Here is a 12,227-nt window from a genome sequence, read left to right as displayed (position 1 = left end):
TATTAAGGAGAGAGTTTGAGTTGTGCAGCTAGTCTCACAAGATCCTAGTTAGAATTCTTTTTTGCAATTTGTTTTTTTACTTAGTTCTGCCTTTCACTTTCTCTTTCCTAAGCCTAGAATTAGTAGCTGTTCTGGCTCTGCATTGTCAAGATAAACATTGAGTGCCTTTCATGTGCTATGATATGGTGATAAAAAGTTGAAATGGGTATGCGTGACATTTTTAAAAACGTGATACTGCTCTTACTAATTAGAGAAAGACATGTAAATAAACCAAAATAATAGTAATAATAAAAGTATTGTTTGAAAATGGGATCTTGGACAAAGGAATGACTAACTTGAGTTAGAATTTAGAGGCATCAAATTGGGGAATGCTTTATAAGGAGGTAACATTTGAACTGAGTCAGAAGGAGTGACTAGGAATTGGCCAGACGGATTGGGCAAGGGTGGTGTAGGTAAATTATATGGGATATGTAAAGGAAATGTGAAAAATATGTCTTCAAGAAAAATAAGCAGGGGACTAGATGGGAAGATACATAGGATATGAAGTGGAGAAGATCAGTTCTTGGGAGAAGGAAGAAATTGGGGTGGAATGGATATTTGATGTCGTAAGGAAGAATGGTGTAGGGTGAAAGAAAAGCTTAGGAGCATGGAAACATTTTATTTGTTGTTGAATTTAAACAGCAGTGATGTAAAACCATTGTGCCAATACCAGCAGAGATATCTATAATTCCTTTTTTTTTCTGACTGCTCTTAGTTTCTCAAGCCCGAAAACCTTTTGTTTTCTTTTTTATTTATTTATTTTTTAAAATATATCTTTGTTGATTTCAGAGAGAGGAAAGAGAGGGAGAGAGCTAGAAACATCAATGATGAGAGAGTCATTGATCAAGCCCGCGACCTGGGCATGTGCCCTGACCGGGAATCGAACCCCGATCTCCTGTATCCTAGGTCGATGCTCAACCGCTGAGCCACTCCCAGCCGGGCACCTTTTGTTTTCAATACAGTATATTCTTAACATTTTTCTTAGCCAACTTTAGACACTCATTGCATATTCTTACAAACTTAATTTTTATTTCATCAAGTCCTTTTGTTCACAGTATATCCATAGATTATCTAATTGAGAAGTAAAAGATGTGATTTTTAACCTGTACCCAAGAAGGAATAAATCCAAACAATTAGATTAGAAGGGTAAAATTCCCTATAGCAAGTGTTAAATATTGACTAGGAAGTACATAGAATCTCCATGCCCAGCAATTGTATTTTAGTTGATCTGCAGAAACTTTAGGACGGTTTATTAGTTAGTTTGTTTAATAGTTAAATAAAATATAACTATAATAAAGGAGTTTTTAAGCAATTTTCATTTGTCTCTTCTGTGAAACTAGAAGCTTCATGACAGTACATTGCACATAATTGGTCAGTAATTAGAGGTAGTTTGCATAGTGGTTAAGTGTATGGGTTTTTGGAGTCGCTGGGTCTATCTAGCTTGTCATTTATTGATTGAACACCATTGGATAAGTTATTTAATCTCTTTAAACCTCAGTTTCATCATAATAGAGTTGGTGAAAATAATGACACCTCCTCTTATGAGGATTAAATAAGATAATGTAAGTAAAGTTCTTGACACAGTGCCTGGTATGTAGTAAGCATACCAGGAATTGAATTATTTTGCCCCATAGGGCAATTTTTATTATTTTATTTTAAGGACCTATATAGAAACAGGCTCCAGTGTTAGAGTTTTATTCAAGGTTATTGAGATGTCATCCCAGGCCTGCTGACTCCCCATTCAGTTTCTATTAAGTTTTTCTTACTAAAGGAATCCAAATATGTCCTTGTCTGCTAACATTTTACAATTGAAAAATTCATATGATGAGTGATCGCATTACTCCCTTAGTGACCTCATCAAGATTCATGGATTTAGGTATTCTCTGTTTATGCTTTTAAATCCTAAATGTAACACTTCTACCACTCTTAAACCTTGGACCAAGCCAACATAATCTCTCTTCTGTATTATTGCAGTATGTCCATAACAGCAATAAGCTCTTCCTTCTTCTATTCTTAATATAGAAGGGAAGTGATTCCTTTAAAATATTGATTAGATCGTGTAATTCTCTGCTGAGAAACCTTCAGTGCCTTCCCCTTAAACTTAGAATAAAAGCCAGAGTCCTTATAAGGGGCCTTGTGATCTGGCTTCCATTACCTTTCTGTTCAGTCATGCTAGCTTTTTTGCAGTCTTTCAGACATATTAGGCAGGTTCTTACTCCAGGGTTTAGCATTCATATTTTCCTATTTGGAATGTCTCTTTCCAAATATCCACACAGCTTAATCCTTCACTTTCTTTAAGTCAATTTATCAATAAGGTCTTAAGTGATCGCTATTTATTTATTTATTTATTTATAAATATATCTTTATTGATTTCAGAGAGAGGAAAGAAGAGGGAGAGAGAGAGATAGAAATGTCAATGATAACAGAGTCATTGATCGGCTGCAGCCTGAAACCTGGGCATGTGCCCTGACCAGGAATCAAACCCCGATCGCCTGGATCCTAGGTCGATGCTCAACCGCTGAGCCACACCCGGCTGGGCAGTCACCCTATTTTTAAAAAGCGATTAACACCCCTTCCCATATTCCTATTTATTTATTTGTACATTTGTTTGTTTATTACCTGTTTCCCTACACATTCCCTGCATGTAAATTCATGAGGATAGACATTTTTGTTTATTTCATTTACATAATTATACCCAGCTCCTAGAAAAATGTTTGATACATAGTATGAGCTAAAAAAAATAGTTGGTGAATTAAAAAGTAGTAGTCGTAGAAAACTTAAGAGGTAGAAGTCTCTCTGAGGGCTTAATTCATTCTCCAGTAAGGACAGATTTGAAAGAATTTTTTTTACTGAAGAATTGGAATGATTATATTGTGCTGAATTTTCTTGTTGCCTTGGGCAATTATTTAATCCTTGAGATTTAGTTGTTTTGGCAGTAAAATGGGGAATGCTCACAGAGTTGTTGAAAAGTTAGTAGATATTGAATGTGTGATAGCTATGTTTATTTTTATCTGTGGCAGGACTTGCTATATTTGGGGCAGGTTTCCATTGAAAGGAAATCATATATGTAATATTCTGAAGTGAGAGAATTTTTTTGTCAGGAGTTGCAGTGTTTTGTATACCAATCGATAAAAATTAAGCATTGCTGCAATTTCAGTGTAAGACACTAGAAACGATGTTTTAAAATTCAGCATGTATTTAATTGATAATATTTTATTGTGTAATCTTATGGGTAGAGAGTTGGCTTTGGATTTGTCATACATGAAGTTAAATTCAGCATCTCCCACTTAATGTTGTATTCTTGTGAAAGTTGCAAGTTCTTCGAGCTTTTGTTTTCACATCTATAAAATGAAGATAATGCCAATCTAATTGGATTATTGGGGGGATTAAAATGTGACATTGTGAAGCATCTAGCAGGGTACCTGCCACATAGTAAGCACTTTGGAATTATGAAGTTTTTTATTATTTCAAGAATATATATGTGAAGTATGACTAAAGTACTCTGACTGATACTTTTCATGTGTCAGAATTGTTTCCTTCAGAGTAATAACCTCAAAAGGTTATCCATTTATTCTCATGAGATTGTGATTGATTGGAGTGTTTTTGGAACTCAGCTTTTGGAATTGTCTCCCATATTTTCAATTCATTCTTTTGAATACCTTATTTGAGGGTGGATTCCATTTTTTAATAATAATCAAAAAGACTGAAAGTTTGAAACCAATTTTGGGGGCAGCATTGGAATAAGAATTAGTAATGAGACTGCCTTTCTTATTTTACATTGGATTCTAAAGACTATATTAGATAAATATCAAACATTTAGCATATTCATGAAATTGTTTGAAATTAGTATATGAACTCCTATGATGACTATTTTGAAAAGAACAATCTTGGTTATATAAGTACTGATTTGTTTATTAAAAACTTATTTCTTCAATGCTTATTTTTGTCTTATATTTACATAATTGTGTCATTCACATATATAGTAAAAAATTTACTTCTCTGTTTTCTGAAAATTGTATTTTTTAACTTTTCAGCGCTCACCAGAATATACCAATTGTCGGTATCTATGCAAACTTTGCTTAATTCACATTGAAAATATCCAGGGAGCTCATAAACATATAAAGGAGAAACGACATAAGAAAAACATTTTGGTAAGTTCTTATTATAAAATGTTTTATTTATTTTTGATTGGTAAAACTATATCAGATACTTTTTATTTATGAAAGTGAAAATGCGGTATTTATCCAGTTATTTATTAGTAATTGAAGTGACATTGTAGAAAGCTGTGATTGTCCTCCTTATCTTAGGTAGCCAGGAGGGGAACCTTCTCAGAGACCAGTTTGCTCACTTAAACTATGTTGATTCCTAAGTTTAAAACTGTCAGGTATAATTAGTCCAACCAGTATTTATTAAGTTCTAATTTGCTTAGGTCTAGGCAGTGATGAATAAGATAGTTGTGGTTCCTGCCCTCAGAGTTTCTAAAGTATTGGTGAAGGCATCCAATGAATAAGGATTTAAGTATCATGAATATTATGAAAGGGTGAAATGTAGTGCTAAAGAAGTATACAAGGTTATTTTACTTAGTCTAGAACAGGGACAGTTTTTCTGAGAAAGTGAACATTTGAGTTGAACCTTGAAATAGTTTAGAAGGCAAAAAGGTGAGTGGTGCTGAGGGGTAAGCTGAGAGCATTTTACACAAAAAAGCGTGAATAAAGGTCTCTTAAGTCAGGAAAGGACATGGCATATGAGGAACTGAAAGAGTCTAGTATGAGTGGAGCAAACAAAGCAAGGAGGAAAATGATGTGAGATGAAGTAGGAAAGTCCATGCAGGGCCTTATAAACTTGAGACTTTGAGAATTTTTAATTCTTCAGTTATTTTTATTAGAACATTTCATAGACATAGATATGAGCAGAGTGTTTTTTTCTTTTTAAAATTAGTATTCTAGCTATTTAGTTTTTTCTCTTCAGAGTTATAATATATAACTTATCTCTAAGTCTCTACTTATATATCCTCTCTCCAAAATACTCTTTCACCTGACCCTCCCAACAAGTGTGTGTTAGGTATTCCTTCTCTGCTCCCATAGCACTCGATCAGAAAACCTAACATGTTTGCCTTCTCTTCTAGATTTCAGTATTTAATATTCAGGAGACAGGTTTAGTTTCTTATTTATTTTTGTTTCTGCATGCTTAGGACAGTATCTGACACATATTAGGTGCTCAATATGTTTTTCTTTAAAAAAAATTTCTTTGAAGAAAATCAGGAACTTAGAAGGAAAAGAAACCATTCAGATTTTACCAACCTCTGATTTTTTATTTTTTTGTTGTTGTTAATCCTCACCCGAGGATATTTTTTTCATTGATTTTTTAGAGAGAATGGAAAGGACGGGGGGAGAAAAACAAACATTGATGTGAGAGAGACACATTGATTGGTTGCCTCCCACACTGGGGATTGAACCTGCAACCCAGGTACATACCCTTGACTGGGAATCAAACTCAACCCTTTGGTGCACGGGCTGATGCTCTAACCACTGAAACACAATGGCCAGGGCCCAGCCTATGAATTTGATTTAATTAGAGCTTCAGAAGACTTACTAGAATGGAGACAAAGTGGTAGTTTAGAAGAATTGTTATCTCTTGGAGAAATTTCAAGAAATGTTGAAAGATGCTTATTATTTCAGGAATCTCAGGAAATTTTAAACAAGAAACTTAAAGCCAAGGTATTTTAGAACATTACAAAAAACAAACAGACAAACCTTAAAAGCAGCCATACTGGACTTCTACTTTTGATGAAGTTGAATAACAGCGACTGGGTTTACCTTCTCTTTGAAATAACAACAAAAGCAAAAGGCAAAAATACCTAAAAATAGGTTTTAGGCAATGAAGGACAGGCAATGAACGGAAAACAAATAGGATGAACCCAATGATTACTCCAGTTTAAAAGAGTTTCTAGACTGTACTATAGGGAGGAAAACCCTGTAGACTCCCAAAGTTGAGGAGATGGACTTGAGTCCAAGGTGGATAGAGTTTTCAGAATAGAATAGCAAAAAGAGGAAGCCTTTCAGAGAAATCCAGAGATCTGTGGACAGTTCCCTGAGTATTCATTATAAGACTGGTGCATGCATGTTGAAAGCTCCCTGAAGCCAGGGAATGAACCATCTGAGAGGATTAGAACAGTGCTTTGTGCTCACACAGGACTGGGACTAGTACTTCCCTGCTATTCAGACTGGAAAACTTCATACTATATGGGGCATTAAGTAGAGTACTTAGAATGATCTTATTTCAGTGGTAGGTAATATTTGACTCTAAACTAAATGTGATGTGGTCCCAATTAAAATACTTTAAAGGCAAGACCCAAAAGGATAAACTGTTTAGAAGTATTTAACGTCATTATAGAACAAAACTTGAGAATATTTATAGAAATACAAAATATTTGTCACCCTCCAAAAGTTCACATTGTTTAGCATTCAATCAAAAATTCCCAGGCATATAAGGAAGTAGGAAAATACAAACCATGATGAGCAGAAAAATCAGCTAATTAAAACTGACTTTGAACTGATACAGTAGAATTAGCAGAGACGGACATTAAGACAGTTAACATAACTGTATTCCTGATGTTCCAGAAGTTAGAGACATGGAAGGCATAAAAAAGATTCAGTTGAACTTACAGAAATGAAAACAATGTCTAGGATGAAGAATACACTGGGTAGGGCTAATGGCAGTTCAGAAATTGTAAAAGAAAAGGTTAGCAAACTTGAAGATACAGTAATGAAAACTATCCAAAATGAAACAGAAAAAAAAATTGCAAAAAAAGAAAGAAAATAGCATCATTGAGCCTGAGATAATTGATGTATATGTACCAGTTCTATACAAAATTTTCCAGAATATTGAACTTAGTCTATAAGGCTCACATTACTCTGATGCCAAAATCAGAAAAAGACATTACAATAAAAGAAAATTTCAGGATAATATCCCTCATAAACATAAATGCAAAATTTCTAAACATTTTAGCAAATTGAATCCAAAAGAATATTTAAGGAAGAAATATGTCCTGACTAGGTGAGACTTTATTCCGAGAATGCAGTGTTAGTTTAACACTAGAAAACCAGGCAATGGTAATTCATGATATTAACAAACAAAAGAACATAATATGATCATCTCAGTAGATGCTGAAAAAGCATTTGTAAAAATTCTGATAAAAAGTATCAGCAAACTAGGAATAGAAAGGAACTTCTTCAACACGGTAAAGAACATCTATGAAGAACATATACCTAATATCATACTTAATGGTGAAAGACTGCTCTCTCATAAGATTAGGGGGAAAAAACAGGTATGAAAATGGTATAGCTGCTATAGTATTGAGGTTCCTCAAAAAATAAAAAAATGGAATTACCATATGATCCAGCAATTACACTTCTGAGTATATACTCAGAATTGAAAGTAGGGTCTTGAAGAGTTATTTATACACTGATACTCATTGTAGTGTTAGTCACAATAGCTAAATAAAACATAGAAGTAACCCATGTGTTCATCAGTAGATGAATGGATAAACAAAATGTCATATATATGTACAAGAATATTAAACAGACTTAAAGAAGGAAGAAAATTCTGATATGCTACAACATGGATGAACCTTGAGGGCATTATGTTAAGAGAAATAAGCCAGCCAAAAAGACAAATGCTGTATGGTTCTACTTATATGAGGTACTTGAGTAGTCAAAATTTTAGAGAAAGTAGTGTTGTGGTTGCCAGAGCCTGGGGAAATGGGAGAATGGTAAGTTATCGTTACTGGGTATATTGTCAGTTTTGTAGGATGAAAAGAATTCTGTGGATGGATGATAGTGATGGTTGCAGAACAATATAAATATACTTAATGCCACTGAATTGTACACTTAAAATGGTGAAGATAGTAAATTTTATGTTATGTATATTTTGTCACAATGAAAACAGGGAAAAAAGATAATGTTCACTCTTAGCACTTCTACTCAACATTGTATTAGAGGTTCTAGCCAGTGCAATCAGGCAAGAAAAAGAAAGAAAAGCTGCCTGGTAGGCATGGCTCAGCAGTTGAGCATCAGCCTATGATCCAGGAGATTGAGGTTTGATTCCCAGTCAGCGCATATGCTTGTGTTGCTGGCTCGATCCCCAGTGGGGGGATGTGCAGAGGCAGCTGATCTATGACTCTCCCATCATTGATGGTTCTCTCTCTTTCTCTTCTCCCTTCTCTCTGAAATCAATAAAAATATTAAAAAATAAAAATGAAAAAGAAAGAAAGAAAAGCCATCCAGATTGGAAAAGAAGTAAAACTATATTTGTAGTCGAGCATCTATATATAGAAAAAAACTCTTGGAGGACTTTAAGGGAGAGACAAACAGCAATATAATCATAGTAGGGGACTCCACCAAAAAGCTACTAGATTTAATAAATTAACTCTGCTATGTAGCAGGATACAAAATTAACACCCAGAAATCTATGGCATTTTTATACACCAATAATGAACTCAGAAAAAGAAACAAAAAAATCCCATTTACGATTACAACAAAAAAAAGTAAGATACCTTGGAATAAACTTAACCAAGGAGGTAAAAGACCTGTATTCAGAAAACTACAGGACACTGAAAAAAGGAATAGAGGAAGATACAAACAAATGGAAGAATATACTGTGTTCATGGCTTGGAAGAATTAACATCATTGAAATGTCCATACTACCCAAAGCAATTTAGATTCAATGCAATCTCTATTAAAATACCAATGGCATGTTTTGTGAAATGATCACAATAAGTCTAGTTAACATCCAGTACCACACATAATCACACGTTTTTGTTTTCTTGAGAACTTTAAAAATTTACTCTCTTAGAAATTTTTCAATATATAATACAATATTATTAAGTATAGTCACCATGCTGTATGTTTTATCCCCAGGACTTATTTTATAACTAAAGTTTGTTTGTACCTTTTGATTAATTTTACCCATTTCCTCCCTCCTTCCCCTAATCCCCTATTTCTGGCAACCACCAGTTTGTTCTCTGTGAGTTCAGTTTTTGCTTGTTTGTTTTAGATTCCATATATAAGTGGGATCATATGGTATTTTTCTTTCTCTCTCTGTCTTACGTCACTTAGCATAATGCCCTCAGTCCATCCATGTTGCAAAGGACAGGATTTCCTTTTTTATGCCTGAATAATCCATGTACTGTCATGGACTGCATAATAGGGTTTCTATATTAATGTGGTAAAATGATAATGAAACACATTACTTATTTGTGATGATGCTGGTATAAAAATATAGCACATACAGTTAAGTACAGTACATTTTACAGCATCATAATACATAATAATAAAAGACTGTTACTCATTTATGTATTTATTATACTTTTAATTTTTATTTTAGAGTGGACTCTTTCTACTTATTAAAAAAAGCTCCTGCTATGCCAGCTGCGGCCTCATGTATCTCGTATTTACTGTGCTTGATTGCATATTTTTCTCTTGTGCTTAATTTAATCTTTTTTTTAATGTCTTTAACTGATTTCAGAAAAAGGAAGGGAGAACGAGAGAGAGAGAAAGAGAGAGAGAGAGAGAGAGAGAGACATCAGTGACGAGAGTCATTAATCGGCTGCCTCCTGCATGCCTCCTACTGGGGATTGAGCCAGCAACCTGGGCATGTACCCTGATCGGGAATTGAACTGTGATCTCCTGGATCATAGGTTGATGCTCAGCTGCAGAGCCACGCGGCCAGGTGCTTAATTTAATCTTGTGTTGTTTTGTACAGTAACATGTTGTACTGACTTATAGCCTAGGAACAATAAGTCATACCATGTAGCCTAAGTGCGTAGTAGGCTATGTTTATGTAAATACCTCTATAATGTTCACAAAATGATGAAATCACATACTGAGGCACTTCTCAGAACATATCTCTGTTGTTAAGCAGTGCATGACTATATATAAATACTGCATTTTCTTTAATCATTCATCCATTGATGGACACTTAGGCTGTTTCATGTCTTGGCTATTGTAAATAATGCTGCAGTGAACATGGGGGTAAAGGTATCTGTTTTCATTTTCTTTGGATAAATATACAGAAGTGAGATTACTGGATCATATAGTAGTAGTACATTTTGGTAGTTTTTAAAAAGTTAAACTATTTCTGGTCAAGACGGTGGCATACTTAAATGTGGTAGTGGTACCACATCACAATTACAACTAGCCCTGGTCCGGTATGGTTCAGTGGTTAGGGCATTGGCCTGTGCACCAAAGGGTCTCGGGTTTGATTCTCTGTCAAGGGCATATACCTGGGTTGCAGGTTCGATCCCCAGTCCTGGTCAGGACGTGTGTGGGAGGCAACCAGTTGGTGTGTCTCTTTCACATTGATGTTTCTTTCTCTCTCTCTCCTCCCTCCTTCCCTTCCATTCTCTCTAAAAATCAGTGGAAAAAATATCACAGGGTAAGGATTAACAACAAAAACAACAAAAATTACAACTAAACTACAGAACAACCATCTTGGCTTTGATGAAGCATTTCAGAATTTATGCAGACAATGAAGTTTAACAAACTTTATTTCTTAATGTTTAATAGCAGCTTCCCCACAGTACCTCTCAGTCTTCTGAATCTGCTTCACAAAGGCAGGGATTTCTGTCTCTCTTGTTCACTTCCATATCCTGTGTGCCTTAAATCTGGCACATAGAAATTGAATATATTTTGTCTTTTTCTCCTAAATATAAGGACATTAAAATACTAATATTTATATATATATATATTGTTGTTGTTAAATGTTACACTAACAGGAAAAGCAGGAAGAAAGTGAGCTTCGTTCTCTTCCACCTCCTTCCCCTGCCCACTTGGCAGCTTTAAGTGTTGCAGTTATTGAATTAGCAAAAGAACAAGGAATAACAGATGATGACCTCAGAGTCCGTCAGGAAATTGTGGAGGAAATGTCAAAGGTTATAACAACATTTTTACCAGGTACAAGTACATTTTATACTTTTAAAAAAATCACACAACTCTTACTCTTGCTTCGTCTTGAACTTTGGGTAAATTTCTTAATGTTTTCCTTTTTCCCCCCTCTTTCTTAATAGATGAATTTAATTGTTTTATAAATGACTTTGGGTGGGGGTATTGCACAAAAGCAAAATGGAGAATTTGGGCACAACATACTTTTTGTTATTAAAAGAAAAAGATTTTCTAAATGCCAGAAACAGGATAATTTCTTAGTAGTTGAACATTTTGTTTTATATTAATTTTTCAGTATTATTGACTCATGAATGGACATTTTATTTATATTATTTTCAGTATGTACATTACAACCACTCACTGAATAAAATTTCTATTGCCTGATGGTGGGGAAAAATTAAGTAGGGATGTTAGAGATAAAATTTTCACTTTAATTTCTTTTGACTCTGTTCTTCCTTTACGGAAACCTTATGTTTTTGGTGCAGGCGGGAGTTGGACCAGGCTTATTGTAGACATTTATGTATAGATTATTTGCTTAGCTCTCTCTCTTTTTTTTGCATTAGTATTGAATTTAAGTACCTGTATGTTAAATAAGATTTATTGCTTACTATCAAAGGGATTTTGGATAGTTGGTAAATTTTAGTTTTTTAAAGAGCCATTGTGAGATGTATAAGAATATAAAACTGAAATTTTAAAATGGAAAACATTTTTATTTCTCTTTATCCTGTAATGTGGTCTGTCTAAAATACATTGAGTGCTAATTGAAGTTGTATATAAAATAATTCACTATTGTAAGAGTAGAAATGAAATTTTTATTATTTTAATGACGAATGATTTTCACACATTTTGTAAACTTTAAAAGTAGGCTCCTATATCTACAGCTGAGTATGAGCTTACACTTTCTAAGAAACTAAACCTGCCTGATCAGTTCCAGTCATCGTTTTTTTCAACTTGCCCTCTGATGAGATCCATTTAAAATTTGCCATATGATTTTTGAAACGACATATTTGATAATCTGAGAAAGATGTGGGTAGTATGTTACTATTATTTATTAATTTGTTCTATGAACTCTTGAAAGCCACAGAGTATTTTTGGTTTTAAGCTTGCAGTATTAATTGATGGTTTCACTGTATGTTTTTAAAGAGCACTGTTATTGAATGCCTATGATTCCTTCCCCTTTTAAAGTGCTATCTCTTACGTAAATGTAAATATCTAAAAATAAATAAATGCAGTTTGTGACTGTAGCTA

At 34.1% G+C, this 12,227-nt stretch overlaps 1 protein-coding gene across 7 annotated transcripts in view; it reads left to right on the top strand.

Annotated features, from left to right (window-relative positions):
* The window catches only part of TUT4 (terminal uridylyl transferase 4), a 151,419-nt gene that overhangs the window by 82,601 nt on the left and 56,591 nt on the right, over positions 1–12,227 (top strand). For all 7 annotated transcript variants that reach the window (XM_087820435.1, XM_087820437.1, XM_087820436.1 and 4 more), the window contains 2 exons: positions 4,074–4,190; positions 10,814–10,991. In XM_087820435.1, the coding sequence (XP_087676561.1) occupies positions 4,074–4,190; positions 10,814–10,991 (295 nt within the window). The remainder of the gene's footprint in view (positions 1–4,073; positions 4,191–10,813; positions 10,992–12,227) is intronic.

The sequence above is a fragment of the Miniopterus natalensis genome, chromosome 9 (assembly GCF_054644295.1).
Source record: "Miniopterus natalensis isolate mMinNat1 chromosome 9, mMinNat1.hap1, whole genome shotgun sequence".
Taxonomy (NCBI): Eukaryota; Metazoa; Chordata; class Mammalia; order Chiroptera; family Miniopteridae; genus Miniopterus; species Miniopterus natalensis.
This window is presented reverse-complemented; position numbering and strand designations above follow the sequence as displayed.